The 24441-nt window shown below is 40.0% G+C and overlaps 1 protein-coding gene across 1 annotated transcript; it reads right to left on the bottom strand.

The window, feature by feature from the left end:
* Positions 1-954: 954 nt before the first annotated feature.
* On the bottom strand, positions 955-24028 carry OLFML1 (olfactomedin like 1). The gene is made up of 3 exons (XM_081279541.1): positions 23451-24028; positions 19341-19629; positions 955-3483 (listed from the first exon to the last, which is right to left on the bottom strand). The coding sequence occupies exons 1-3, from the start codon at positions 23574-23576 to the stop codon at positions 2693-2695; spliced, it is 1206 nt and encodes a 401-aa protein (XP_081135667.1). The 5' UTR covers positions 23577-24028; the 3' UTR covers positions 955-2692.
* Between the last annotated feature and the right edge of the window lie 413 nt (positions 24029-24441).

Here is a 24441-nt window from a genome sequence, read left to right as displayed (position 1 = left end):
CTCAGATGGCAGCGACACCAGGAACTCTGGCACAGTCCACAGCTTTGGCAGGAGTCACTTACAGCTCTGGCCTCCGGTTCTTTACAGGCTGGAGAGTTGGCAGACTCCCTGGGACACATCTTTTTTCAAACCAAATTTACCCTCGTGGTTTGAAATTAACAGTGTGCCCAGAGACTTGTACACGTGAATAGAACATAAGCCACACTGGCAAATAGGAGACGTGTGGTCACTGCAGGAACCTAGCCAGCAGCAGATCAAGGGCAAAGCCAGCAGAGGAAGGCTGGGGCCCACAAGAATTGTGTTACAGCAAGACACCCTTCAGTTCTATTTTACTTCCTTAAAATAGCAGCAGAGAAACTTTGATAAATGGTGTCTGCCACAGTTCACACAAGTTCATGGGTGTTTCCAAATCCCACATGTATTGCCCCAGGGAACCCACTGTCCTTACCCCAGCCCCCAGAAAATGCTAGTCTGTTCTTAGAACTATACAATTACTTTTTTTTTTTAAATTCTGGGGTGGAACCCAAGACCTCATGCCCACAGGGAGAGCATCTATCACTCTGCTACACCCCCAATTTAACCATTACTTTTAGAAATGTAAAAAAGTAACTGGCTAACTTATCTGCACTTTGGAACCACCTTGCAGGGAAGGGGCTTAAAAAATAATGATGTCTGTGACCCACCCCTAGAGGGTCTAATATAATGAGCTAGGGGTGTGGCCTGGATATTAGGAATCTTAAAGTTCCCCAGCGCTGGCTATAGTTCTGGTATAGGTCACCAGGACATCAGTTCTCATATAAATCCAACAAGAGACCTCAGAGATGAAAAGTTCACCTGAGAGAAACCCAAGAAGATGTTCCCCTGCCTGTTTTCATGCAGGGGCTCTCTCTTGTTGATAACTCCACTCCACACTCCATTGCAAGGCAGGCCACTTTCTTTTTTTTAACATTTATTTTTTAGTTTTAGGTGGACACAATATCTCTATTTTATTTTTATGCGATGTTGAGGATCGAACCCAGAGCCCTGCGCATGCCAGGCGAGCGTGTTACCACTTGAGCCACATCCCCAGCCCTGGCCACTTTCTTTATATCTGTGAGATAGGTAATGTTACTTTCCCACAGGCAGGCCCCAGGCCCACGGGGTGGATAATAACACTACATTTATTTATTTATACCTACCTCATTTCACAATGGATTTGGGCTCTCTGTACTGTTCTGTTAGAACTGTGGGTAATTACACTGTATCTGTAGGTTGAGTCCTTCTTTTCTGCCACAGATCTACTCAAATGCTACAGGGGAGAAAAACCTCTTTTCACTGCCCATGGTCCCGGCCTGGACTTGGCAAAGACCAGGGAACAGCTGCAAGCACACAAAGCAAGCCCTCTCATGTGACCAACCTGGAAAGACAGGAGCCTCAGCACATGACACAGACTGGCACCACAGTCTGCACTTGTGACCCAAACTCAGCCGAATTAGACACACACATGGGAACCACTTTGAAGCCCCTCTCAAGAGGCATGCTGCCCTCTGTGCCACACGGCATGCCTGCTGTGGTAGACAGTTGCTTGCCTGTTACCTGGCTCCCATCCAGATTCCAGAATATTAACCAAGGTTCTCTGTGTATTGGGTATTGTTCACAGTAAACTCAACACAGGCAGCACTCCCTAAAAGCTTTCATGATGAGGGTATATAGGCAAATATAACCTGATGAGCTTATTCGCTTAGTGTTACTTTTATTGCATTTAAAGCCAAAAGAGAGAAGCAAATGACAGTAAGGCAGGATGAGGTAGAGGTGGTGTCCTCACCCTTAAGCTGGCTTTCTGGAGGGAGTATCTTTTGAAAGACCTATAGGAAGGTCTTGTGCAGACGTGAAAACTGACTTAAGAGGGAGACTATTATTTTTAGACTGAACTATGAACACACTGATTATAAATGGCTGGGTGAACAAAAATAAATATTTGATGCTTCCTTGGGCAATGGAAGGACTATGAGATTTGTAGCAGTTTCTAGCTCTTTCATTTTGTGGTTGTGTTACTTTCAACAACTCACCTAGACCCTTTCTTATCCTGTAGAATGGCAATTGTAAAGACTTGTTCACATCTCACAAAGTGAGAATTAAATAATATGCAAATACTTTGCAACTAAAAAGTGGTATTCAGATGTTAATGTTTTAAACTCTATTATAATATTTACTTCACTTGGTAGAAAGGCAAGACTAGGGGAAATAAAGATTAAACATCAATAAGAAATAGTACTTTCGTTGGGCAGTGAAAAATGAAAAAAATATTTATGGGCATTTGGGAAAGACAGAAGAGGAGTCTGAGTATCTGTGGGGACATATGATTCTAACTGTTAAGGGATAAAAGCAGAGTTAAAGCAAATGCTGGAGAACAAAAAAGAAAAGGCTAGAAGTCAGCAGGACCAGAATGTAGCTGGCCACCAGGGCCAGGACATTTGGATGAGTAATGGACTTTGCTGAAAATTCTCCAATGATGGACTCTCATCTATGCTCTTGGAAGATTCCCTAATGCATTGCCACCTGGGAAAGGATGCATATGTATTCCCACTTCTACAACCTATTCCTGTGTGTGACCAGAGTGATACTACATTGTGAAGAGGTTGTGGTCTCAGTGTCCCAGAGAGCAGCTGCCAAAGCCATGATGTTACTCTCCCTCCCTCCCAGTTGCAACATGTTACTCCAGAGGCAGCTTTCTCTTTGTCTGGAGTCTGTAAAGGATCTGGTTTCCTTCATTCCAGGCATAGAGCTGCTTATCTCTGGGATTGTAATGGATCATGGAATGGCTTCTTGGCCGCCTGGGGAAGAACAAGTTGGACAGATTCTCCTCCCTGATAGTGTCCAGTGGATCATAGACGCAGGTGATGCGATGTGGACCCTGGCCACCAGAACTGTAGACTACATAGAGAACCCCACACATGAGGAACGAGGCTTCAGCATCCTGGCTTCTGCAAGGAGTATCCCATGAGTGCTCCACTCCCAGTGTGCCAGGCTCAATTTTTGTGAGAACCAAATGGCCTTGGATGCCTGGACCTGAGTGAATGGCCCAGAGCCCATGCTCATCCACAGCCAGGTCAATGTAAGTGAAAGGGGAGTGCTGGTAGACCAGTGCCCGGCCTGCCCCTCCTGGGAGCAGCATTCGATCTTCTACAGTCCTCTTCTGCAGATTATATTTGATTATCTCATTTAAAGTCCCTTGGTTGTGAAAAAATAGAAAACCTCTGTAGATCACCTGGCCTGATCCCTGCCAGGAAAGTGGTAGGTTTAGCTTCCGGGGAGGGGGTTTGGTGCTGTCCTCCATGAATGCCCGCATGTTTGCAAATTCCCAAACACTGTTGTTTCTGGATCCAATTAAGAAATATACTTTTGGAGAGTCACTGCCAGCATCTTTCATCCAAGAGCCATCTGTGTCAATAGTCTTCTTCACTATTTTTAGAGACTTTATACTCATCAGCATGTTATCACAGCCTGGCCAAACAGGAGAAAAAGGAGAGATTATTTAACATGAGATGTTTACTTTTGTGGAAGACTTACTATGCCTGGAATATCCTGTTTCCTTTCAGTTCTAATAGTGATAGGGAAAATTGTCAAGTCTACTATAAAATTATGGTCCTTAAAAGAAGAGTTCTCCTTAGGGAAATCCTAGGGCAAAAATGGAACACAGGTAAACATTTCATGTTTTTCAGATAAAATGCATTGAAATTCCAGCATTAAGCCAAGATCACTCTTTCATCTCTTATTTTTACAGATTGATTTTTTCCCCATATGGTTCAGAATAAATTTATTACATGAGTTATGATATGATTCAATGACGAGTTATGATATGATTCAACGAATCAGAGACTAAATGAAGAATAGGTCTTTGGTAAGACAGTTGCTGTCCAGTTTCAAAAGTTAGCCATTTTATTCACTTCAGGATATAAGCAGCCACTTGCTGTGTCAGAGACCCTTATCATTCAAGAGTACATAGAATTGGCATAGTGAGAATGACATAGGTGTGAAGACATGTAATTCAGTTCTGTTTACCAAGATTTTACTGGGTATCTACTGTGTATTTAGTTTACAAGCTTCTCAAAAGAGTGATAAGATTTAAGGAGATATATATATATATATATTGGTCCTAAACCATGAGGAGATATCTTCTATTGAAGGATTCTGGCATTCTGAAAAAAATTCTTTTTTTTTTTTAAAGAGAGAGTGATAGAGGGAGAGGGAGAGAGAGAGAATTTTTCAATATTTATTTTTTAGTTATCGGCGGACACAACATCGTTGTTTGTATGTGGTGCTGAGGATCGAACCCGGGGCGCACGCATGCCAGACGAGCGCGCTACCGCTTGAGCCACATCCCCAGCCCCTGAAAAATTCTTAACATTGCTGCAACATTGTAAGAGCTCAAATCATCCATTTGTGAATTTATGGATATATTTACTCAGAAGACATTGAAAAATCTACAAGGCTAGGTGTTATGGGGTGAGGTATAATGGGTAGAGATGCAAAGATAAATTAGGCATGGTTCTTTCTTATTAGGTACATGCTTAGCTAGGATGTAGGATTGAAGGGTTTTTTGTTTGGGTTATTTTTGTTGTTTTTTTGTTTGTTTGTTTTTGTCTTTTTTTAATATTTATTTTTAAGTTTTAGGTGGTTACAATATCTTTATTTTACATTTATGTGATGCTGAGGATTGAAACCAGTGCCTCAAGCATACTGGGCGAGCATTCTACCACTGAACCACAATCCCAGCCCTGTTTTTGTCTTGTTTTTTACAAAAGAACATACATAAGGGAGATAACATTTGAAGTAGGGAAGAATCTGCATTTGATTTGGCCCTTGAAAGATGAGAGATTAGATAAAATAATACCTAATAAATTTAAACCAATACAACCTAAATACTTAATATTGTCTCAACTAGATGCAAATACCAATGCGTAGATTAGAGCCAGCTCTATTGCCTGGAACCTTGAAGATGGAGCTAAAGAATTTGGGTTTTATTCTATTGGCAGGGATAGAACTATTGAAGTCATTGAGAAGGAAAAGACTGTCAAGGCTGTTCCATAGGGTAAGCTGGTAGCCTATGTATGATAGACTCACAAGGAAGAGAACAAAATCTGGGAGACCAATTAGGAGGTTATTTCTATAGTCCAAACAGGATGATAAAGGGTCTAAACTAGGTGGAAGAAGATGAAGTAAAAAGAAGGGGTTTACATTATTCTAGCTCCTTACTGCCATTTCAGACTACTTACTGCTCCACCTTCATGCATACACTCTTCCTTCTTTGTATCCTTTTCTTCTCTTTCCTTTTTTTTCTTTCTTTCATGTGAGTGTTTGTTACTAAGGGTTGAACTTAAGGGCACATAGAGATAGGGCCTCTCTAAGTTGCTGAGGCTAGCCTTGAACTTGGGATCCTCCTGCCTTAGCCTCCTGAATTAAATGACAGGTTTGGGCCACCATGCCTGGCCTCTTCTTTGTATCTCACCCTTTATATTTCAACTTCTCTTAGCTTAATTGCTGACTGTTCTCCAGTACACTATGCCATATGCACAGAGTACTTCTTCAACTCCTTGAAAACTTCCTTTTAAACCACTTTAGCAAAACCCTTCAATGGGCATATTTTGAATCCCCCAACCTCCAGAACCGTTGTATAGAATTGTTAGAAATCAACAATTCTAATACAATTCTAATATCCCCACCTTTCCAACAGTATCTTACCCTTCCATTTATCCCTCCTTGTTTATTTGAAGTGCTGTGGATTAATAAGTCTCTTTTTATTTTTTCATGGAATACTATTTTTATTGGTGCAATATAATTATGCATAATAGTGGGATTCATTATGTCATATTCATCCATATACATAATTTGATCATTCTCATTTCTTTGTACCTTCCCTTTCCTTCCCCTCCTCCCTCCCCATCCTCTTGTCTGATGATCTCCTTTCCATTATTATTAGTATCAGTATTTTAACTAGTATCTTACAGATTTCATTTCCCAGTACTTCCCCCATGCCCTTCCCTCCTCCCTCCCTCTCAATCACCTTCCTCTATTGGTCTCCCTTCTAGATAAATTTCTTTTAATATCAATTCCTTAAGAGGCTTGTGACCACTTTAAATATGTCCACCCTAAAATCATCTACTAGAACACCTTTCTTATTTCTTTGAGATCACTTATTTTTATTGATTTTTTTGTTTTTATTTATAAGCTCATTGTCCATCTCCTCAACTAGACTCCACAAGAAAAAGGCCTCTGTCTTCATGTTTAGTATTGTGCCCTAATGACTAACTCAGTGCTTTGAAGGTTCTGTACATGTCTATTGAATTAATACAGAAAATAATTTCATTTAAGCAGATATTTTTCCTAGGATCTAAATAGTACTGCATATCCCGAGTTCTGACCACAGGCCCATCTTAAGTAAATAATCACTTGAAAAGTACTTTAATGCTTTTAAGACACTTTCAAATCCATTATTTTCACTTAAAAACAAAAATTCCAACCTTGTGAAGGGAAAATGTGGCAGATGTAGGGGTGGGGAGCAAGCGAATCTGGGAAGAGCTGAGTCCCAGTCAGTCCTTTCTGTGGTTATGTTACTACTGGCTACTCCCAGAGGCAGAGAGACTTTGCCTGGCCCACACTATGGCCAGGGAAAGACTTGAGGGTAAACTGCAGTAATCTCTCAGCCATCAGCAGTCACCATGTCTCCATGCTGACAGGCTTCACCAGTCTGAGGACTTGCTTTCCTTTAACCTCTAGGTCACCACTTTCCTGAGTGTCCTGACCTATAGGAAGCCAGAGTCCTGGGAAGGCACATGGGAACCTTATGTATTTCAGGAGCGGCCAAGAGACGGACTCTTTAGTACACTTAACTACTGGTGGCTATAGCATTTTTGTGAAAGAGGACAAATGAGCTGTGCTGTTTACAGGACCCCTTCTCTGCTTGAGCACAGGAGACCTTTTCCAGTGCCACAAGCTCAGCTTGTCTAATGTGAAGCCTCTGCTCTTCCCAGATCCTATATTGACCATAGAGGATAAATGAGTGAGGCTTTAAGCCTGCAAGGACTTTTATGGAGGAAGAGGGGGTCCATGGGTTATTAGAGAAGCCTAGAAGCTATTCCTTATTAAGGAATGAGCACAGGGCTGAAGAAGTTAATAAATGTCTGACAATAAATAAAATATATTTGATAATATTCTAGGCTCTTTGTATTAACTTATATAATTCTTATGAATTTCAGTAGTAGATAGTTTCATCCCACTTTTCCAAATGAAGAAAAATTAGGGCTTGCACAAGTTACTTGGAAAGGTCACTCAGCTATGGGAAGGAGTCCTCTGAGCTCAGTTCAAGCTGAAAGGCAGGAGCTGGGGCACCTGTGTCTAGCCTCAGCAGCATATTGGTGAGCGTGTATGCTGGGAAGGGGAGGAGAGTGATATGTCCTGGCATGAGGGCCATGGAACTCTGAGGATGACAGGATATCTGTCTTGACTAGGTACCCCCCTGCCTACCCATCCTTCTATCTGGGAAGAAGGCCAGCAGGCTTGCAGCCCAGCTATGGAAGGACTGTGTCTAAGAATAAGGCACGTGAATGTATTACCCAAAGAAAACATTCATTTAAAATACAGAAGAAACAAACACACACTTTCTTCCTTTTCCTTCTATGCCTCCTTTCATTGAATGCAGAACCCTTAGAGAAATAACAAGACAGTGCTGATATATGGTTAGAATCAGGGAAATGCAGCTCTGAGGAAAAAGAAAAGAGAAATTCTCCCATGTTCTCCCTCTGCTTTTAGTACCCCTTCCTTTGTAGATGGAACCCAGGGCCGGGAGTCAGAGACCCAAATCCAGAACACTGTATCCCCTAAAAGTCCCTTTGTCAATTCAGTCTTGGTTCTACCATGAAGGGTTTTAGGCTAAATGCTCTCTCATTTTCTTCAGGGATGATCTTCTATAAATATTACAAGTCATTCTTCTTTTAGAATTTAGGGAGAGTACATTTTCAGTGTTTCAGTAAAGGAGTAAGTTAAAATTTCCTGCTGTGCTTATCTTGAGAGGAGATAATTAGCAGAAGGAAAAAGTTGAGGAAGGATTGGAAATAATAAATATAAAACCTTTGAGTCCAGTCAAAATGCAAATTACTTATCAGAGACAATGGCATGCAAGGTTTCACCTGCTAACCAGAGAAATAAAATCTGTTTCCCCCTCAGGCAGAATTGCAGACAAGCAATTAGGGTCGAATTTGGCCCAAGGCCTCACAGTGAATTCTTAGGCAAATATATCATTTATTTTAATCTTTTAAAATATTTCCCTTATTTTATATAACAGTCTCCAGGCCTGGTGAGATTTGTCCCTCTCTAAGACAGAGAGACTCACTCTGAGTATTAGAAATAATGGTCTGGCTGACAGTAGATTATAATTTTGGGGGTGGGCTGTAGGAGGGTAGGTAGACACAGGGAAACCAGGTTAAGAATTTGTAAGTTTATTCCAGATGAGAGATAACCAGCTAGTGAAGGGCATGGAAAGATTGGCACGGATTCAAGAAGCAGAAAAAGAGAGGTTAGGTCTTAGTTAACTGATTAGATCAAGAGTCAGATGATAACAGGCCAGACTCAAAGACAGGGTGCAGGATGCTGAGACAGCAACAAAGAAGGAAAAACAGGTTTTCATGGGAAGAGTGATAAATTCATAGAAGGAGGAGAAGGAAAAACAGGAAGAGAAGAAGGAGGAAAGAATTCCTCTAAAATGATGATAATTTGGACTACTTTTTGAAATTGTTATGAAACTTGACTTGTTTGACTATCTAAATCGTATCCATGTACATTTGTCAGTACATCAAGTGATTGGAAGGATATTAGGCATTGGGATGATAAAGATCCTAGTGTCAGACTAGTGGTCAGTATATAAAATTTCATGCTATTACAATAAAATTGTCTGTGTGGACTTAATTATCCTAGAGATTTGGGCCATTTGCTTTTTTCCCCACAGAACACATTTCAGATATCTCAGTGTAGCACACAAGGTCCTCAATCTTAACTTTGACTTATCATTTCCCCACCACACTGGATTGGTCTCTAGACACCAGGGAACTGGCCTTCCACAAGTTTTAGACTTTGCCCATACTTTTCCTTAATTTAATTTTGCTAAATTTGGACACATCTACTCATCTTTCAAAACAAAATTCTCTGACTGTTGCAGAGCAGTTAGCTACTCCTTAAGAGCCCAAAGCTTTCTATGTAGCCCTCTTCCAGGACAACTCCCATTGCTGGATTAGAATTGTGTATTTATTTTGTTTCCTTGCAAGAACTTTAGACAGAAGTTGTCTCTTTTTTGTTTTCTTATCTGTAGTGCTTGGTTTAGGGCACAATATAAATCACCTTCACTATTCAAACTCTTAATGCTTACACTCCATACTCAAGAATCAGGGAGGTTCAAATAAAGTAGTATTTGTCCAAACTTTCTATCTCAACTTGTACTATATGAATTTTGAAATCAAATACATAAGCAGGTACTATTTCACTGTCTGAATGCTTCAGAGAAACACAAATCTTGTATGAAATGTACTCAGTGAGCCATAGTATGGTTTGGCATTACTGGAGAGCCATGAATCCAGGATTAGGCTGAAACAGAGTACAATAACTGTGCTCTATGTATTGGTCTTGGTGAGTCACCTTCAGTAAATCCATACTATAGGTTTTCCTAGGTCTCAGCTTTTCTAGGTTACTAAATTCCGAGTATTCCAAGGCATCCAATACCAAGTCCTGATAGCCTTATTGGTGATTAGCGAAAGATTATGAGAAAGATAATATACTTTATCCATGCCCCTTCATTTGCATGGCTTTGTGTTGCCAATGGCATCAATCTGAGTACATCAGGGGAATGTCTGAAAGCTGCAAGGATGTGTAGTCTCTGAGTGTGAGTCTGGCCTTCTTCTACCAGGGTGTCCTGACAGCTGGAGCCCAGCATGAACAACTCCCTTCCAATGCCTCCTTTGGGCCATCTTCCTATAACTTACTTACTGTAATTCTTTTTTTTTTCTATAGTGCCTAATATATTCTTTCTGAAACTATACATTTATCTGTTGACATATTGTTTGACTCCCCTCAATAGAATATAAGCTTAATGAGATCCAGGGCTTAGTCTTATCCATTTTATTCACTGCATTTTCTGTCCTGGAATAGTATCTGGTGCGCAGTACAATTTTTTATTTTAATTACAATTGTAGCAAATATTAACATTTATAACAAACCTCTTTGGGGTCCTGAATAATTGTTAAGACTGTAAGGAGTTCCTGAGACTGAAAGATTGAAAACTACCATCCTAGAACATCCAGACTAGTCAATACATGGAAATGGCCAGTCCTCTGGGGGATTTCCAATCAAACAGAATGGACTTTGCATCAATTATCTGACTGTTGCAACATCTCTTAAGTATTCCAAGGTTATAATTATGAACTTCTTGTTTTCATCTACTTCTCATTTAAAGAGTGAACTGCTTTTTTGTTTTATTTTTTTTCTTTTGCATAATGTTTTGTTGTTTTGTTTTTAAACAATATTCTTACCAATTAGAAAAATATGAAAATGTTCTGAATTTCTCCTTTTTTCCTGGCAAGAAAACAGGGTCATTTTCATATTTTTCAGTGGATTCTTTCTATGAAATAAATCTCACTTCATCCTGTGCTTTCCACCCTCTCTCATAATGTGATGGTCTAGGGCCTACTTGCCTGAACCTGAACTTTGCAGTCACCTTCTCACTGGTTCTTATGTTTCTTCTCAAAAACACCAATCACACTCATATCTGGTTCCCTGTTTTCATATAGACACTTGCATATTAAAAACTCTTCTTGGTTGCTACCTGTTTCCATGAACTTTGAAACCAAAAGCCTGATGTTGATGCAATTAAACATTATAGTGGAATGATGGACTCTGGAGCTGGAATTGGAATCTGCTTTAACCAAAAGAATGTAGTCAAAATGGCCAGGCTAAGTCACCTAAGGGCCTTGTGTGCTTCTGTCCTCTCTGCCATCTGCTTCCATCATCAGAATGAGCTCAAGTCAGCTTCCTGGAGGATCAGAGACCAAATGAAGGAGATGCAAGTCACCCCAGATGAGCCCCTCCCCAACCAGCCATCCCCAGATAATGTACCATGGATTGCAGATTCATAAGCAAGTCATGCCTGGCCCAGGTCAACAGAACTACCCGGCCACCCTGTAGACCCATGGGAAATAATAAATGCTGTTTGAAAGTTTTGAAGTGATTTGTTATGTGACATCATTGTGGCAACAGACAACTTTTATGGGGCAGGATAGAGGTGAAGAATGGTGAGCAGACAAGGATGCTGAGATGTGGCTAGCTTGTCTGGGCCAGTATGCACTACTGGATACAGCAGGAATACGGGGTTGGGAGATGGGGCTGTGTGAATCTCTGAGCCGCAGCTTCTACATGTGAAAGTTGGGGTTGTCTAGTACGACTGTCATGGGCATTAGACAAGATAACAGATAAAAGGGCTTTATTCAATCCCAGGCCAATTGTTACCTTCATTTTCTAACAAATTGCTTTGGTTAGAACACATTGATCTCCTACCCTGATTTAAGCACTGTGATAGTCCTGGGAAATAGCATGAATATTTTAGACATGCATGTAGTATATTTTATGTTTTCAGGCTAGCAGGTCAAATGGATAGCATAAGCATCAGAGACAAGAAGGAGTGACACAAGATGAAACTGAGAAATTTTAAAGTTGCTGTGTTTGCTTGTTGGCTTCTGACCTACTGTTACAATAAAAATAAGTACAATAAACACAGTGAAAACAGTATTCACAGTTTTTTTAATTTAATTATCAGATACTACTGTTATACAGAAAAATAAATTACTTAAAGAAGGCTAAGCTGGTCTCAGGTTGTAAAAGGCTTTCTTGATGTTTTATGGAGTTTGCTTGACCTTGTAGGTTAGTAATTATCACTGAAGCAGCTAAGGTCATGAGGTGTTGACTAGCAAGGTAACACTGGTGGCCACAGAGGAGGAATCACTGGAAACACGGACAGAGGGGAGGCAAGAAAGTCAGTGAGGAGCCTCTCACAGTAATCAAGACTGGATATGATCAGAGATCAGTGCAGGTGGAAAGAACACATTTGCCAGATATTCAGAAGAAAGAATCTATTGGATAGGGTAACTAGTCAGATGTACACCAGAGGGAGTGAATGAGGTAAGGGGAAGCAGAAGGATTTCATTGTTTAATAAAAATCAATGAAGAAAATGAAGGGAACTAAAAACAAGGGGGTAGGGGAAGAAAATTGATCCTTCTTGGGCAGGGCTTTAAAGAATGATTTAAGTCAGTCTCTTTATGAGTAGGAATCAAGAGAACATGGTCTTCAAACTGCCACACACAATAAGATCGGAAACTTTTGGGCCCAGGCAACTACTCTCAGAATAGAGGGCTTCTACTTCCCATGCTTCTGGGGCAGCCCTGGAGATAGCTTTGCTAGCTTCAGTCTCTTCCTCCTGTGTCCCCGCAACCTTCCCAACTGCTAGTCCATTCTGTACCCTGTGGCCAGAATGAACTTTCTAAAACCTTCATCTGAACCCTGCACTCCCACGATGATCTCTATTCAGCAGAGCAGCACAATGGATGAGGATAGCACGGTGGTAGGAGCCCGTCTTGGTTTGAATCTCAGCTCTGCCGTCTCTTAGCTGTGCATCTTAGACAAATTATTTATCCTCTCAGTGTCTTAGTTTCCTTTGCTATAAAGTGGGGAATAATACTGATATCTATCTCCTACAGTTATTGTCAGCATTACATGATATTAATAAGATGTATAAGATTCTTAAAGATCACCTGGTATGTAATAAGCACTCAATACATATTGGCTGCTGTTAGTCTCATTTCCCAAAGTTTGCAAGTATGAACTAGTTTAGCACAAAGAAACAGCTCTTTTCTGGCTCTTTAATCTCCTCTGTACAACATTCTCCTCTACCTGAGCTCTACTGAACACATAAACACACTGAACCCTATATACCTTTGTACTGCCATAGGCTGTTCCATTTGCTTAAATACCCTTAACTTTTTTCCATGATTGGAATTCAGCCTGAGGATTACTTTCCAGAGTCTATAGTCCTCCCATCTCCATGGCAACCGTGACCCTATCTACTTAATGACTCTCCCTGAGCTTCTATGACACACTGTATATCCCTCCATCAGAGCAGTTATCACTCTGGGCTGTTATTCTGGCGTGTAGGTGCCTTCTCCACTTGGCTGTAAACTTTTTGAGAAAAAAGATATTATCCTATCCAACATTCCATCTCTAATGCCTGGCACAATGTCAACATATATCTGAAATTCAGTTAGACGTTTGTTGACTCAATGAACAAATGAGTGAGAGAGAATAAATGGATGTTTATACCATCTGCAGCCAAATGTTACCAGCTGATGTGATATGGCACCTTTCATTAGTGTCCCAAGATATCCTCACACACAACAGGGCTTCTAGATGGATAAACAAAGGAAATGTTAAGTACATAGGCATTTCGGGATCCATGAGCACCAGCTCTCCAGGGGGATGCCCAGGATTAACTGAACACACACTTCCAATGTTGCTGGCCTTGTGAATGCAGTAACTTCTGTGTGCATTGCACACACAAGCACTTTCATGCTCTTCTGTATTTCCCCTGCAGGCATACCTGTAGTCTCCTCCTTTGTGGTAAATACATCTATTGCAAATTACTTAGACTTCTCTTAATGTTGTGTTCCACTCATCACAAACTAACAGACTTTGGGAGTTGGCTCAAAGAAAATGTTTTATTTGACTTCCAGTGGATTATTTGTTTAGTCATTTTGTTTTTTATTTTCTGGCTTTTTAAAAAATGGATTTGAATATGGGGCATGAACAATTTCTCTACCTGCATGGATCCCAGAGGTATTTAAATATGCTGCAACAGACTTTCTTCTTTGAAACATGATCTAACAAAAGATGTGAGTTATTTAATTCAGTAGGGTCAGGGTTACTTGAGGTAACTTTTGTGCACCCTTTGCAATAAAAGAAGCTGTTCTAAAATAGGAAGTAAAATAAATTTTTTAAAAAGCCATTATAGCAGATTTTAACTTTCTTAGTAAGTTTTCTTCAAAAGCTATTTACAAGTTAAAAAAGAAGTTAATGCCTTTATCCAGTCAAGAATGCAGCCTATGGAATCTTCTAAAGACTTTGGTTGGAGAATTCGTAGTCTATGTGTCTGAGGCCATAGTGCCTTGCCATAAATTGACTCGAGTACAATACAAAATCTTATTTTAGCAATAACAATTTTTGTACTCAGGACTTGAAAATATTTAAAAATATAAGTTCGATTACATTCAGTAACACTCATATTCAGTCTAAATTATGTATGTATGTGAAATAGGTGGGGAGGGAGGGAGAGAGAGGAAGAGAGATGGAGAAATTTAAGATTCTAAGAATTTTATTTAACCCTAAAAATCCCTGGGATTAAGATTTTGTGTGAATATCATTTGGGGATCATCTGAAGATAAAGTCTAAAGTCTAAAGTCTTGATAGCTATAAGGAATGGCCTCATTATAGAGCCATCTTCTTTTATTTATTACCCCAAATATCTGGCCCTTAGTAGTTGCCATAGAAATATTCTTAGCAGAAATGAAAACCACTTAGACTAATATGTATTAGAATTTCCCGGAAGTCTCCTTGGATAAAAAGGTTGAATTTTCCAAAGAAGTTGCTTCATCTACTCTCTAGAGGTTTTTCTAAGAAATGCTCTAACCCAGCAAGTATATCTGAATGAAACCCTGTGATTTGACTTCTGGGAAACTTTCCCTGGCCCACAACCCCCAGATGTTTGTCTATTCAAGGAAGCCGATTTGAGTCTTTAGGATTTTAGTAAAACTTCTGTAAATGGCACAGTCCTGGTAAGCCAAGGGTAGAAGACAGAAAGATTGGGAACTTCCAGGAAGAAGGTTGATTCAGGTATTTGAGGCACTGTGGTAGGCAGAATTCCAAATGGCCCTCATGATCCTCACCACAACCAAAGAATGACCTAATTATCCCTTCCCCTGGGGTATGGGCAGGATCTGGGCATATGAGAGGACAGTACTCTGTGACTGTGTTATATTGTAAGACAAAGCTGACAGGATTTTACAGACAGAAATAAGATTCCAAATCTGTTGATTATGAGTTAACCAAAAAACGAAGATGATGGTGCAGGGGACTCAGGCAGGAGAATTGCAAGTTCAAAGGCAGCCTCAGTAACTTAGTGAGACCCTGCCCTGTCTCAAAATAAAATAAATAAATAAATAAATAAATACATAGAGCTGGGATGTGACTCAGTAGCTAAGCATGCCTGGGTTCAATCCCTGGTACCAAACAACAACAAAAGAAAAAGCAAAAAAAAAAAAAACCAAAGACGATTATAGGAGGCCTACCATAATCAGATAAAAACTCTTAAAAGAGGCACTCTGTACTTCTGAAGAGAAGCAGTCTCTTTTTGGCCTTGAAGGAGCAATAGACATGCTATGAACAACCAATGGAGAGGGAAGACTCTGGAAGCCAGAGGTCTCAGTCCTGTAACTACAGGCAGCAGACTCAGCTAAACTGTGCATGGACTCCTGACTCTCAGAAACTGTGATAATACATCTGTATTGCTTTAACCTGCTAAATCTATGGTAATTTGTTGGGCAACATTAGAAGATGGATACCGGCATAGTTACTAACAAAAATGGCAAAAGGGAAGAAAAAACCAGAGGCGGCACAGTATGTAAAATACGAAATGACACAGAGTTGGGGGAAAAAGTGGCATTATGAAGTCTAACCTTGGACTGAGAAACTTGGAAAATAGATAGGTCAGAGGAGCACTAATCACAAGGTTGTAGTTGTTAACCTTTCCCTAAACCAATCTCTGCCTGGCCTCTGCCATCAGTATCTCTTCTAGAAACAATTTCTATGGCCTCCTCCATGTGAGGCCCTGTCCTACACTCTGTAAATACAGAAAGAAGATGTCAACATGCTCATGGCCTAATTGAGGAGTCAAATATACACAAATATGAGTGATTAAGCATGCTAAATGCTATGTGTGTATGTGTATGTGTGTGTGTGTGTGTATACATACAAACACATATATAAGTATATATATGAATATATATAAGAAGCAGCAGCTGAGATCAGCTTGGGCCATATATAAAAGTCTCAGAGAGTAGAAAGGATTTTTGTTGTTGTTGATAATTAGTGGTGAACAACAACAAAAAATGCTAGGCAGAGGAGTATATGATCCATGTTGTGTTGTGAGGAGGTCTACCCGTAGCAGATGGATTGTAGGAGGCAAGAGAAGCTGGCACAGGATGCAAACGAGTCCCGTTCATTCCTGTGTCCCGTGCAGCCCATCCAATAGAGGAGGGCAAGAAGTATTGGCTGAATCATAAACAGACACATCATCAAACCAGAGTTCCAGAATCAACAGGCATGTAAGCAACAGTCTCTGGGAGGTTGAGAGAGAATTTTCCGTTTACCACAGAGTTGGGAGAGAAAATATCTGAGCTCCAGTGTGTGAGGGATGAGATAGGGGTTTAAAAAGCATCAAGTCGGGCTGGGTATGTGGCTCAAGCGGTAGCATGCTCGCCTGGCATGCGTGAGGCCCGGGTTCGATCCTCAGCACCACATACAAAGAAAGATGTTGTGTCCACCGAAAACTAAAAAAAAATAAATATTAAAATTCTCTAAATAAAATAAAATAAAAAGCATCAAGTCCAGTGTCAAGATTGCTTCTCAGCTCCAGTTAGGAGTGGAAAAGAATAATCTCAAAGCCCGAGACTTAAGGTGTCCAGGGAATAGGAGCAGCCTAGGAATCTGATTCAGCAACACCCTTCAGGCTTGGGCCACACTGGCACCTAATCTTTCACATCACTTTTTTTTTTTTTTTTTGTGTGTGTGTGTGTGTGTATGTGGTACTGGGAAGTCAAACCCATGGCCTCTTGCGTGCTAAATAAGCACTCTACTGCTGAGCCACACGTGCACACCCATCAGCTTTTTAGGCAGCTTCTGTTCATCCTTGGGTGACCCCCCCTTTGTCCCCTTCCCACTTTCCTTCCTGTGCTTCATCTTTATCCCCTATCTGCTCACTTCTCAGAAGATGATTCATATCAGGACAATGTCAAGGCCAAAATGGACCACTGACTTGACCAATTTGATCCACTCCTTCATACTATAGATAAAGCACCCTCTTGTTTTTATTCTGACTCAGAGTTAAAATGTTTTGTTTTTTCTTCTTTTTATTAAAGTCTAACTGATTCCTCTGCCTGGATTGACCATCCTTCATTCATTTTGTTGTTGTTGTTCATTTAGTTACTCCCTGACAATTATTTATTTGAATGCAGATACTATTCTAGGTACTCTCCAGTACCTAGAATATTGAACGTGAAACAACATGTCCAGGATCTCAGAGAGTTGATATTATAGCTGGAGAATTAGAAAAAAAAGCAGTGAGCAAATAAATGAACTGAAATATCTCAGAGTTTTAAGTTGCTGTGGTTCGAATGTGTCTCCCAAAAGTTCATGTGTTGAAAACTTAATCCTCAGAGTCCTATGTTAATAGTATTTGGAAGCAGGTCCTTTGGGATGTAATTAGGATTGGAGAGATGATGAGAGGCAATCCTCCACGATTGCATTAGTGGCTTTATAAGAAGAGGAAGAGAGCCCCAATAGCACATTTATTCTGTCACATCATTTGGTGCCTTTTATCATGTTATAATGCAGCAAGATGGCCCTTGCCAGATGCCAAGCAGTTGCTCAACATCATCCTCTTGGACATTCCAGCCTCTAGAACCATGAAGTAAATAAACCTCTATTCTTGATAAATTACTCAGTTTGTGGCACTCAGTTATAGCAACAGAAAATGGACTAAGACATAAGTGAAAAACAGTTGAGTAATAAGTGCTCCCAAACTCCTCTTGGGTTTCCTAGTCCAGTGTATTGCATACCATTCAATGACCTAAACCCAAACCCCAGGAGGCATCCTGAACTCATTCCTCTCCCTGTCCTTTACTTTTACTTTCAATTACAAATTACCAAACCACATGGATTCCAGCTGTCAATGGCTCTCAAATCCACCTGCTCTCCTCTGTGCTGTGACACCTAATGCCAACTTGCCCAAATCATTGCAGAATCCCCCTGACAGGTCTCCTCTCTCTCTCTGGTCTTGCCCTCTTCCTTCATAGGAATAATTCAATGGTTCTCCATAGTTACTCCAGTAAAGTTCAACCTCCTTAGCACAGCATGCTAGGTCTTTCATCATCTGGGTCCTACTAAGCTCTTCAACACAGTTTTCCTACACTCACCAGCCTTACACAGCTTTCATTCAGCCCTATTTGCAGATCTGCTTATCAAGGTGCTACATACCCTTGCCCATGCCTTTATGTGTTCTGTTCTCACTTGACATGCCTTCAGATCAATATTCTCTAACTTCTTTCTAACTTCTTTCAAAATTCAGATCAAATGTCACTTCATTTAGGAAGACCCTTCTTCTTCCAACAACCCAGGGGGTTCTTATAAAAAAATACAGTGAGAAGACATGTGAAACTTTAGGTCTGTGATGACATTCAGCTTCTGACATATTTCCCTGATGGAGTTTCTTGAGTATAGGGCACACATAATTAGCACATGAATAAAGTTTTCCTATTTCCAAAGGTAGACTCTTGAGAAGGGAGACTTGTCTCCCTTATTGTTATAATGAAATGGACTCATGCACAGAAACTTTTCCTTCTACTTTGTGTGTTTGTTACATGATGCTTTTGATTATAGTTTGAGCTACTTAATGGCCTGTAAGTACTTTCTGATAGATCACAAAATTGAAGACAAATTCCCTGGATATCACATCCCAGGCAGCACACATAGTCATATACATATAGTAATAATCCACTGCAAATTCCCAGCCCTGAGGGTTGGCTGTTGCGTTTCCAGTTTCAGAGTGTTGGTTTGGCATGTTGACAGCTGCTCCCTATTTCCAGGACACTAGATATAGAATCCACTAACCTGCTACTCTCCCTGGAAAGATCTGGGACCACATGCCTCCACCAAACCAAGGTCTATCAGGAAGCAAGCTCCTAGGTTAACCTCTGACACTGTAGCCCTGACCTTCCATGGGGAATTAAGACACTCCCTGTGAAAGGAACAGCTACTTCCCCAGAAGGTATTTTCCCCTTGGACAACTGTTCCCTGCACAGGTTGTTCTGTCAGCACATGCACACAAAAGCCCACAGCCACTTCTTACGCATTACTTGATGACACTCCCTAACTGTACCAGGTCTGCACCTTTCTGAATGTGACAGACCATAGAAGGGGTAGTAAAAGATGCAGTTCTTACTTGCATTCAGCAGAGTTCGGATCTTTTTCTCTTCCTCAGCTTCTTGAAGTAACTTTTCTGCCAGTGTCTTATCCTCTGTTTCTACACATACGTCAGATTCTCGGAGGTATTCCAGGTAGTCAATCTCCCGCTGGGCACGTTCCACTCTCAGGGCCAGGTTATTTACTGCACTCTTATACTCACTGGTGTAGGTCTGACATCTTCCCAGCATAACCGATATGTTTTTTGAGAATTCTCGGAAGTCTTGAATATATGCCCTTGTTGCTTGGGTACATTTTTCCAGCCCTTGCTTTAGTCAGAAAATAAATTATCAAATTACTGTTAGTTATTCAAATTACCCAAGTAATAAAAATAGCTATCATTCATAAAAAATACAAATAATTTAAAAAATGAGAAATAAATGTTACCCATAATCCTAAATTCAAAAGTACTATTGATAATTAATATTTTTGAAAGATCTCATGTATTTAGTGATATACATATCTATGTTGTGTGTTTGTATTTATAATGTTGTATGTGTGTGTGTGTGTGTGTGTGTGTGTGTGTGTGTGAGATACTACGAATTAAACTCAGGGCCTTGCACATGGTTGGCAAACTCTCTACCACTGAGCTACATCCCCAGTCCTTTTTAAAAGATTTTTATTTTGAGACAGGATCTCACTAAATTTTCCTGGCCAGCCTCAAACTTGTGATCCTCTTGCCTCAGCCTCTTGAATAGCTGGTATTAAAGGTGTGCACCCATTGTATTCATAAATATATGTTTTAAAATATGACTTTGTATATGTTTTGTGACATTTTTAACTTGCTGATATATAAACATATTTTAATATCGATTAATATATATCTGTACCCAAAACTTTTGAGCCTTTTAAAATTAATAAGTAAAAGTTCTTTGTGTTTATGGCATATGCAATGATGTTTTAATATATGTACACATTGTGAAAGGGCTAAATCAAACCTATTAATAAATGCATTACTCCCACATTCTTTTTATTTGTAATGAGAACATTCAAAATTTGCTTACTTGGTGATTTTAAGGTATGCAATATAGTTATTAACTATAGTCATCATGGTGTAGGATAGATTTCTTGAACTTGTTCCTTCTAACTGAAATTTTGCATCTTTCAACCAAGATCTCTCCATTGCTCCTACCCCTCAGCCACTTTCAACGACCATTCTACTCTGTTTCTATGAGTTCAGCTTTTTCAGATTCCTCTTATCAGTGAACTCATTCAAGGTTTGATTTTCTGTGGTTGGCTTATGTCACTTGGCATACGTCCTCCAAGTTCACTTATGGCAATGCAAATGACCTCCTTTTAAGGCTAAATTTTATTCCATTTGGTGTATATACATTTTCTTTATCCATCTATATCAGAATCAATAAGATATACCATTTCATTGATTAGTATCCCATTATTTTTCTGTAATATTTATTTATTAATTTATTTATTGGTACCAGGGATTGAACCTAGGGGTGCTTTACCACTAAGCTACATCCTCAATCCTTTTTATTTTTTATTTTGAGACAGGGTCTCGCTAAGTGGCCAAGACTAGTCTCTAACTTGCGAGCTTCCTGCCTCAGCATCCCAAGTCACTGGGATAACAGGCGTGTACCGCCACACCCACCTGTCCTACTCTCTCTCTTTTTTTTTTAAATAGCATGTCTTTACTTTAATAATTTTTTTTTCCCAAATTCTCCAGAAAAAGCAAGACAACAACTTTTCCCCATACATTTTAAGCAACACCAATCTTCAAAACCATATTATACTCAAATATCAGAATACATAAGGAATCATTTGAAAACTAAATTAAGATGATACTTGGAAAATGAAATCGTGCATTCTCATAAATATGATGCTTGATTTTTTTTGTGTGTACACCTGCCTTCTTTCTCAAAAATACTCAAGAAACTGTTAATAATGATTACCTTTGCATAGAGGAAATACAATGAAATACAATGAAGAAAGATGTAATCTTGTTTTTCATGTACTATCTTTCTACATACTTGAAACTTACTATAATCCTTTTCTCAAGGGATTTTTTTCTTTATTGATACATTATAATTATTCCAAATAATGGGATTCTTTGTGACATATCCACATGTGCCCATAATCTGGTCAATTTCATTGGCCCAACTTTCCCCCTGTTCCTCCTTCCCCATGATCCCTATCCTCTAAGCTACTGGTCTCCTTTTTATTTTCATGAAATTCTCACCCCAGTGAGCTTCATCCCCAACCCTCTTTATTATTATTGTTTTGAGACAGGGTCTTAGTAAGTTGCTGGGGCTGATCTCAAACCTGTGATCCTCCTGCCTCAGTCACCTGAGTCGCTGGAATTTATAGGCGAGAGCCTCTGAACCTTGCTCTAAAAATCCCCCATTAAAAAAAAATTATTTGTTCGTTCTTAAGTGGTCATTTATGTAGCTTTCAATTTTCTTTTTTCATTCAAACAATGCTGAGAAGAAAAAAAACTCTTTACATTTTCATGTGCTTAACTGGTTTTCTTAGGATAGAGTTCCAGAAGTAAGCTCCATCCCCAACACCTGGCTCAGTACCAATCATAGAGTAGTATTCAACAAATATTTGGCCAAAGAGTATATGTACTTAAAGCTCATTTGGCACAGTTTAACGAAAATCTCTGTAGTTCAAACATCAATATTTAAGGCACTTCATTTTGTAGGTAAAGTAATAGAGATATAAAGAGACAGGAAGGAGAGACAGGAGGGATTAAAAGTAATTCCCTAAATCTATATCCTCTTTCTTCTTATCCCTCTGAGATGTCCCTCTCATGGTGGGAACTATATTACTTAGTTATTAAGTGTATTGACCAACAGTGCCTGCCACCTGGGACTTGGCTTCACCTCCAGGTCAGGACCAGGTGGGAAGATCTATAAAAGTCATATCCTTGTTTTTAAAATCCACATTCAGAATTATGAGAATATCCCTCTGTACATTATACCCTTGTCTGCACACAATCTCTTAAAGTATTGAAGGACAGTTTGCAAGTTATTAGTAGCTCTAATCCCAGGGCAAGTTGGTGCAAAAGGCTGAGAATAATTATGACATTTTTAAGTAGTGAGACTGGAAGGTTTGTGGAGAGGGAGCTAGTGAAGCAGCAACAAGAGGCCACTGGGCTGGAACATTTCACCCACAGCCTTCAGGCCTTAGTCTGGCCACTGGACAATGTTAAGCAATGCATTCTGGCTGCCCTGTTGAATCATTTTTACCGACTGTAGCTAGATGAGCAAATCATTTGGACTTGAACATTTTTCAGGAAAATACAGAAAATAAATTGGAGATCAAAGTGTATTGGAAGATAAATAATATACCAATTATTTAACTTTTAAAAAGATTAAGTATGAAATAGTGGCTATCAACACTAGGGTGTGGCAAAGACCAGGGCAGAGGATTACATTTGTTTTGAGAACCTGTCTGACTTACAAAAATGTTGGGTTTTGTACATTTTAACAAAATAGATGCCTAAATGCTTTCTCTCTACTCAACATAGTTGAAATATGCCATTTCTCAGTCCAAGTCCTGTTTGACAAAAAACAAACAAACAAACAAACAAAAAACACTAAGACTTAGTCTGTCAGTACATTCTTATGACTTTTGACAGGGACACATTGGTTTATCAAAAAAACTAAAATCTATTAACATCTTGATACAGTAAAACATGAAGAAAAAGTGACCAAAAGCTCTAATTTTTATATTTTAAAACATGAAGTATTAAATTTTAAATGTCCAGTATTTTGGACATTTACCTAACATGCTAGGCAATGTTCTAAGTATGGATTAATGACCCAACACAAACCACCCCCAACTTCTCAGAGCTGGAATCTTTTTGTTAAATCTTCAGAATAATCTTAGAAAGTAATTTATATTATTATCTCCATTTTATAGATGAGAAAAACTGCCAGATCAGAGAACAGAAGGAAGCCAAGGTCTGGGAGAATGTATTCTAGAATTGGTGCCCTAAACTGATAGACTACACACATTTGTGTCATTTTAGCAATGGATTTATCACTTCCTACACATTCCAGTAGACAATACAGCAAGGTGACTTCCAGGAGGCATGTTCCCTGTGCAAGTTTCACAAGATGTCACCTACCTCTAAGACTTGAAAGCGCTGGTAGATATAATGCACCATGGCTGGATCCTGGGCATATTGTGGTGGGGGCAGAAAGGCTGCAAGGAACAGAACCAGCAGAGCAGAAGCTCCCCAAAGGGCCACCATGATCCTGCAAACTCTGCCAGGAGTGGAATCTTAAAGTGGTTCTTAGAGAAGTCTCAAGGGTCCAGGTGGTGGTCTTCTGTTATCTATTGGCTGCTTTGGGAAATCCTTGAAAAACAATGTCTTGCACAGCCGGAGAGCAAAGTCAGCTTGTTATTCCACCCAATGCATGATCTCAGTTTGTGAGCTGGTGATCAAGTCCAGCTGTTGGCAAAGTCAGTCCCTGGAGTCCTTGAAGGCTCACTTGGTGCAGAGAGCTTCCTGGGTTCAGCCTCTGCTGCCCTCACCCTTGACATGCACAGACCCTCCCCAGGCTAATGGCTGCACACAGCTTTCAGCTTTCAGTGTAGGAGGGGGTGGGGAGGCCTTTCCCCTGCTCCCCTCCCCCAGCTGTTTCCTTTTTACTTTTGCTTTCCTCCTCCCTAATAGACTCTGCGGTCCAATCAGAGGCCTGACCCAACACAAACCACCCCCAATAACTTCTGGAGTTGGAATCTCAGTTGAGTTTCTGGCATAAGTTCCCAGGATCCTTTTCCCAGAAGTTCTGTTGGGAGACCCACCTCTCCTCCAAACTTACTTTGCATTCCTGCAGCTCTTAAAGGCACAGCAAGGAAAAATGAACCCTGATCTACCACTGTCTCTGAAAAGCCAGTGCACAGGGCTACATTGCTCAGTGAGCAGAGAGGCACAATGAGCTACAGGCCTGACTTCCCTGGGTTGAGCCCAGAAGATTTTTCTTAAAAAGAACAACAATTAATAAGATAGTGATGCTTCTAGAGCCAAGCCAAAGTGCAGCTCCTTTGTAAAGAAGTCCTAGAGTTTTCTGTCACAAATGTCAGAATTTCCTTTAGACAGCTATAGGCTAGAA

The sequence above is a fragment of the Spermophilus citellus genome (assembly GCF_964194105.1).
Source record: "Spermophilus citellus genome assembly, chromosome: 2".
Classification (NCBI taxonomy): domain Eukaryota; kingdom Metazoa; phylum Chordata; class Mammalia; order Rodentia; family Sciuridae; genus Spermophilus; species Spermophilus citellus.
This window is presented reverse-complemented; position numbering and strand designations above follow the sequence as displayed.

Coding starts and splice junctions, on each gene's coding strand:
- OLFML1 (XM_081279541.1), bottom strand. CDS start 23,576: ATGGTGGCCCTTTGGGGAGCTTCTGCTCTGCTGGTTCTGTTCCTTGCA. Junction 19,630..23,450: donor AGCGCTTTCAAGTCTTAGAG/GTAGGTGACATC, acceptor TTCTGACTAAAG/CAAGGGCTGGAAAAATGTAC. Junction 3,484..19,340: donor CCGAACTCTGCTGAATGCAA/GTAAGAACTGCA, acceptor CTGTTTGGCCAG/GCTGTGATAACATGCTGATG.